The 6,904-nt window shown below is 58.8% G+C and overlaps 1 protein-coding gene across 1 annotated transcript; it reads left to right on the plus strand.

Annotated features, from left to right (window-relative positions):
* The first annotated feature begins 1,274 nt into the window (after positions 1-1,274).
* On the plus strand, positions 1,275-4,883 carry LZTS1 (leucine zipper tumor suppressor 1). The gene is made up of 3 exons (XM_009286167.1): positions 1,275-1,625; positions 2,053-2,874; positions 4,218-4,883. The coding sequence occupies exons 1-3, from the start codon at positions 1,275-1,277 to the stop codon at positions 4,881-4,883; spliced, it is 1,839 nt and encodes a 612-aa protein (XP_009284442.1).
* The last annotated feature ends 2,021 nt before the right edge of the window (positions 4,884-6,904 follow it).

Here is a 6,904-nt window from a genome sequence, read left to right on the forward strand (position 1 = left end):
TTGATTATGCATTAACTTCTGCCTACGAGCAGCTCTTCCCCCTTCTCCCCACCTCACCCTTTAATTATCTAGATGGAGGGTGCATCTCCATTATAGCCCTGACACTGGGTGCCAAGTGGCACAGAAGCCACCAGGAGCTGGGATTTTTTTATTTTTCTTTCTCCCCCATAGCAAAGAGAATTAATGCACAGCCCCGCATACCTCTGCGTAATCACAATACTTAGCACACACATAACACCTCTTGTCTTCTTAAGTGCTGCACAGATATTAAGCGTAATTAAGCCTCACAGCATCCCTTTTCAGGTAGGTTAAGGGGAGCACTGAAAATTGGAGAGAAATCAGCGAGCGACAGGCTGATGCAGGAGAGGTTGTGACTGCATCTCGCAGTGCCGAGTGCGGCTGTCAGGAGACGGGATCTATCCTGCATGGCACAAGCAGGAGGCATGGGTGCCGGTTGAAATTCATGCCTGTTAGGCACCTGAAAATCACTACAAATCCCTTTTCCTCCTCTCCTTATTTTTAGTCTCCTGTGTCTCATAACCCTCCTGGTCTCATCCGGGTGCACCATACGCAGCAGCTCCCGATGAGCCCCTGGGCACGGGTCAGGATGCGCCCAGCCAGCCAGGAGCCATGCCACGGCGGGTGCCAGCCAGCCTGGGGGACGCAGGCAGGTCACGGGAGGCTCCTGGAGCCGTCCCCAGGTGCAGGGGAAAGCCCTGCACTTCCCCGCCTTCCTCATCTGCCACCCTCCTTCACATGGGGCTTCTGCGGAGGGACGGGGAAGAGCAGCCCTGGGCTGGCAGCAGGGTACCAGCCTCAGCAAGCATCCTTCTCCCTTTGCACGCACCCGAGGACCGACCAGCTCATCTGCACACACACCCCCAGCCCAACACACACTGACCCATCCCTGGACACACACATGGGGAAATGTGCACGCTGAGGTGCCCACACCCCCTTTGCACAAGCCTTTTCACATGCTGATGCCAGCTTGTACCCAAACGTGCATGCAAGGCGTGTGTTTACGCACTGATATCGTCAGAAACCGCCCCGCTCCTGCCGATGCCCAGACCGTGGGCGCAGCATTGCACCTGCCTCCCAAACCGCTTTTCCTCACCCTGCTCTCTTTGCCTCCCCCAGGCTCGCAGCTCCCGGGCGCAGCGAGGTCTTTGCTATGATTGCAGCAGCGGCCATCTCTACTTGCTGCCCAGACCCCTCGCTGCACGGTTCAGCCGGGCTCCGCTCCCCCCGCTGCATGCCCCCCGCCCGGGAGCAGCATGGGCAGCGTCAGTAGCCTCATCTCCGGCCACAGCTTCCACAGCAAGCACTGCCGAGCCTCCCAGTACAAGCTCCGCAAGTCGTCCCAGCTGAAAAAGCTCAACAGGTACTCGGACGGGCTGCTCCGCTTCGGCTTCTCCCAGGACTCCAGCCACAAGTCCAGCTCCAAAAGCAGCAAGAATGAGGACTTCTTTTACATCAAGGTCAGCCAGAAATCGCACAGCTCCCACCGAGCGGACTATACCTCGCTTGCCGGTGGGGAGCTGGGCAGCCAAGCCGGGACAAGCGGCATGGACTTCGGGACGCCCACGCCGCAGAAGCTGATGCCCTTTCCCAGTCAGCTGGAAGTGGTTAGTAGGGGACGCGGTGGCCCCAGAAGTAGGGGGTGTCCCACTGGACTGCATCTGCCCCTGAAGTGGGTGCAGGTCCCACCACAGGGTTTTCCTGGTCCTGGTCCAGGAGAAGGCTCAGAGAAAATAGTTTGTGCCGAGGAAGCGGGAGGAGAGGGGCAGCGGGGGGGTGCTGAGGGCACCCTGCCACCCTCTGCTTTCGGGAATTTGGATCAGCGATATGATCTGTATCCTTTCATTTCCAAACATGCCGTTTGCCTCCCAACAGAGGCAGTTTTAGCCATCAGCATCCTCCTGAGCTTTCAGCCCTTGATGGAGACCCCAGCCGTCCCTGCTGTGGGGTTCTCATCCTTGGGGGCAGAAAGGCTGGGGGAAAAGAGATGACGTGGTGTCGGTCTGTGCTGACAGGCTCTGCTCTTCTCCCCAGGGCACAGAGAAGCCAGCTGTGCGACCGACCGCCTTCAAACCGGTGCTGCCCCGGTCCAGCACCATCCTTCACTCCTCCCCCGAGAATGGGGGTCACCTCTCCCAGCAGCTGCACCCCCCGGAGAAAGCCAAGGAGCAGGAGCTGAAGCCGGTGCTGTGCTCGGGGGGTCTGTCAGACTCCGGCAGGAACTCCATGTCCAGCCTCCCCACCCACAGCACCAGCAGCAGCTACCAGCTCGACCCCCTCGTCACGCCCATGGGACCCATCAGCCGCTTCGGGGGCTCAGCCCACAACATCTTGCAGTGCGCCATCATCCAGGACAGCAACATGATGAGCCTCAAGGCCATGTCCTTCTCTGACGGGGGCAACAAGATCCTCAACCCCGGCAAAGCCCCCCACCACCACGCCACCGAGAAGACCACTTGCATCCGTTCACCCATCTCCACAGACGAGTCCACCATCCAGGAGCTGGAGCAGAAGCTGCTGGAGAGGGAGGGGGAGCTGCAGGAGCTTCAGTCAAGCTTTGAGGAGAAGGAAGTCAGCTCCTGCCAGGCTTATGAAGAGAAGCAGCGGCGCTGCAAGGAAGAGCTAGAGGGCCTCAAGCAGAAATGCAACAGCAAGCTCAAGCAAACCTCACAGAAAACCCAGCGGACGCAGCAGGTCCTTCACCTCCAGGTGTTCCAGCTGCAGCAGGAGAAGAAGCAGCTCCGGGAGGAGCTGGAGAACCTCATGAAAGAGCAAAACCTACTGGAGACCAAGCTGAGGTCCTACGAGAAGGAGAAGACCAGCTTCGCCCCGGCGCTGGAGGAGACCCAGTGGGAGGTAAGTGGCACAGGAGCACCAAACGGTATCTCGGGCTGCCAATGCCGAAAGCAAAGCGTGTGCGTGGAAGGCGATAGCTCCAGCACCAGCAATAAACCACGCAGCTCTTCTCCATTTCTATACCTGCATCCAGCGGCACCACAGAGGGTTTGAGCAGAGCAGATGGTGCACGCACTAAGCCCAGGCTGCAGGAGCTAGATATTAAAGCCAAGGAGAGCCCTAGTCTGTCACGTGGAGGCTCTGCAAGTTATAACTGAGTGACTCACTGCCCCTCTTAACCCCTCAGCACTTCACATCATATAAGGAAACAACCACTGCATAAAAACCTCAGTCATTAAAATAACTTTGCGTTCCCAACCTCCAGTGCAGGGTTTTTCAGGCTGCCTGCCCCAAAGGAGCAGTAAAGCTGCCTTCCCACGTGTAAATAGGAACTACTGGACTTGCCATGGTCATTTATTAGAGAGCAGTAAAACCTTCCACTTTCTGCTTAAGCTTAATTTTCTCACTGATTGGGTATCACTGAACAAAGACCGTTAAACTGCTGAAAATTCACAAGTGAGCCTGTTCAACCACCTGAATAACACACAATTATCATTTCACTGCGGCTGTACAGGGAGAAGCATAGCTGTTGCCAGGCGTGCTTCAGGGAGCATGGTGCTCACCTTTGCTCCCTCGCATGCAAGGATTTCTCATATCACTTTCAGTATCTCTAGTTTATTTGCATTTTTGAGCCGCCTTTCCAGGCTGCTCGCAGGCCGTACCGAAATTCCAGCTGCAGGGTCCCACCAAGAGCGGCTGGATGCTGAACCCCCAAAAGCTGTCTCCGGGAGCGGCTGTACCAGCCATGCTTTAGGCTCCAGCAGGATGCTCCAGTGGGATTTACATGCTTTGCTCCCAGCTATGATTTTGCGGGGTGTAGGATGCAGTTGGATGTCTGCTTGTGAAACAAGCTCAGCGAGTTTAACTGACCGCGTGAGCCATCAGCGGTGGTTTCGGCAAACATGTTGGACGGGGTGTGGAGACTTGAGCACTTCTCGACACCATCCATTTCCACACCTCAGCTGAGGTGTGTCAGCTCCTTAAATCCTCACGGATGTTCACGAGCAGCCCTCCGTGTCAGCTGGGGTGTTGATGCATGGAGAGCGTGGGGTCCCCTCCAGCCCCCCCATGAGCTGGGGCATCGCCCTCTGTGCTGGGGCATCTCCCTGGATGGGATTTCACAGTCAGGGTCTCCATATGCCGAACGCCAGCTGTGCCCAGCATGGCTTGCACGGGGTACTGCAGGCGCTGTGGGCTTTCTCCAAGGCGCAGCCCTAACTCGGGTGCTGCATCCCTCCCCACAGGTGTGCCAGAAGTCGGGGGAGATCTCCCTCCTGAAGCAGCAGCTGAAGGAGTCCCAGACGGAGCTCAACACCAAGACCACTGAGATCCTCAGCCTGAAGGCTCAGCTAAAGGAGGTGAGGGTGAAGATGGAAGGGCTGGAGATGAAGACCCAGGACCTGGAGGGCTCCCTGCGCACCAAAGCCATGGAACTGGAGGTATGCGAGAACGAGCTCCAGCGCAAGAAGAATGAGTCCGAGCTGCTGAGAGAGAAGGTGAACCTGCTGGAGCAGGAGATCGTGGACCTGCGGACGGAGCTCGCTGTCCTCAAAGAGCAGCTGAGCGAAGCCCATGAGGTGGCCAGGCCCTGCGCCGTGGTGGACGATGCTCAAGCCCTGCAGGGAGAGGTGGAGAGGCTGAGGGCAGAGCTGAAGGCTGAACGGGACAACAATGAGCAGATGACCTCCGGCTTCCAGCACGAGCGGCAGACGTGGAAGGAGGAGAAGGAGAAGGTGATTCACTACCAGAAGCAGCTGCAGCAGAGCTACCTGCACATGTACAAGAGGAACCAGAACCTGGAGAAGATGCTCCAGCAGCTTGCTGCAGGGGAAGACGGCAAAGAGCCCATCGAGCTGGACATACCCGGCGCTGACGTCCCCTACGAGGACATCATCGCCACTGAGATCTGAGCCAGGTCTGCCTTCTCCTCCTTGCAGCTCGGGGGCGGGCGTCTCTTCCAGGCGAGAAGCGGTGCCCCGCAGCTCGGCCTACGCCTTGTACAGTTCAGATGAGCCATGTATTTATTAGCGGAGCTGGTGGCCTGGCCAGCTCGCCAGCCCTTCTCCCCTCCCTGCGTCGCACTGCGGCGATGCCTGCTGCCTGTCGTGTTACAGAGGTGAACAAGCAACTTGTGCCAATGGTGACGTGCCAGCAGCTCCCCCTCGACCCGCTGCCGCCTCGGCAGCATCCCTTCTGCCCCCTCATAGGACTGAGAAGCCAGCGATGGGGGCAGTCAGGGAACAGGACTTCAGCAAATAATCTCCCGTCAGGTAACGAGATGATGCAAAACTCCCAGGGGATGCTCTGCTCTGGGCTCGGAGGGATCCCGTGATGGCACAGCTCTGGGGACGGGGACACCACTGCCCTTCCCACCGTCTTCGAGAGGAATCGGCCACAGCATGTTTCCAGCCGCTCCCTGCTCGCAGCCTGGAGGAAGCGCCGCGCTGCTCTCGCACCTCCTTAACCTTCCTCTGGTCGGTGCCGATCTCCAGGGTGCCGTGGGACTGAGGAGCCACCTCCTGCCGCCGGCGCAGGCTGCACATCCACTTCTCCCATCCTTCGACTGCTGTAGTGCCTCAGGAAGGACCCTACCCACACACACGCACACCCCACCTCGTTACAGCCAACACCCCCACCGAAATCACCTTTCACTAGCAAGCACAGCCCACCCTGCACCCATCCCATCCCTTGGCCACAGCCGCACCGGCACAACCCTCCTCCCTGGACCTGCACAGCCATGGCGAGCCCAGCATTCCCCGCCCTGACAGACAAGGACTCGGTGTCCCTTTTCTCCAGCTGCCAGACGGGCAACCGGATTTACGAATTAACAGAAATTTCCAAGCCACAGTCTGACCCGAGGAATCGAGGGGGAAATCGGTTGTGTTTGCCCCACGACCCCACGCGCTCTCACTTGCTCGCTGTGACCGTGCCTCCCGGGAACCCCGGCTGCCTTATCTCTTCCTGTGCCCTTACGTCCACGGGCTCCTGTCAACAGGAGCTGGTTAAAAAAACCCAAACCAACCACTTTCATTTTGTTTTCTACCACAGATCTTAAAATTTCCTCCTGTGGCCAGCAAGCAGATAACAAGGCTCCACTGCATGTCACCAGCGATGACTCTCCTGTCCCCCCGCGGCTCGGCCCCACCCCAGCTTGCCAGGGTGGAGGTCTCCAGCCGGGACCACTTTGTGGTAGTGCAATGGTATTTTTACCGCAATATGTTGTTTACCCACTAGCGAGCTGGGCACCAGCCTGGGAAGCCCCGTCCCAGGGTCGTGGGGGCGGGGGTGTCTTGCACCATCCCATGCCGCAAATTTGGCCAAGGGCTCAAAGCTGTGCACAAGCAGCAAAATTCAGCATCCCTCACCCCGCTCCAGCCAGCCTGCAAAGGCGACACACAGAAACCAGCCTGTGCCTTCTGCACCTGCCCCTGAGCACCCCCACCACGTGCCGCCCCGGGGCGTCCCGGCGCCGGCACACAGCACAAGCCAATCCTTAGCCATGGTCCGCTGGAGAAAAGCCAACTTCAAATCCCAGTTCCAGCCCTGCGGCTGTAGGTCAGGGCCACGTCAGGTCAGCCAGCCTTTGCCCAGACCTGCTGAGGGATGTTTTGGAGAGAAGACCAGGAAATGAAGGATGGCACCCGGCTCCGCTCTGGCTCACGAGGCCAGAAGGGATTTTCTGCATCATCCAAGCCATAGCCCTGCACCAAGGGCTCTGCACACCCTCTGCACCCCGCGTCGGAGCCAGAGCACGGCAACCAGGAGCTTTCCAGTACCAAATGCTCACGGGGTGCCGAGGGGAGCAGAGCCCTCCCCAGCTGCCCCGTCCCGCAGCCCCCATCCCAGCAATGCCCACGCCTGCCTGCCCAGCCCTGTTCCTGCTCCCGCTGGCCTCGGTGGCACCTGTCCCCCCTGGCTGGGGCACCATCGC

Source organism: Aptenodytes forsteri, unplaced genomic scaffold (assembly GCF_000699145.1).
Source record: "Aptenodytes forsteri isolate BGI_AS27 unplaced genomic scaffold, ASM69914v1 Scaffold168, whole genome shotgun sequence".
Lineage (NCBI taxonomy): Eukaryota > Metazoa > Chordata > Aves > Sphenisciformes > Spheniscidae > Aptenodytes > Aptenodytes forsteri.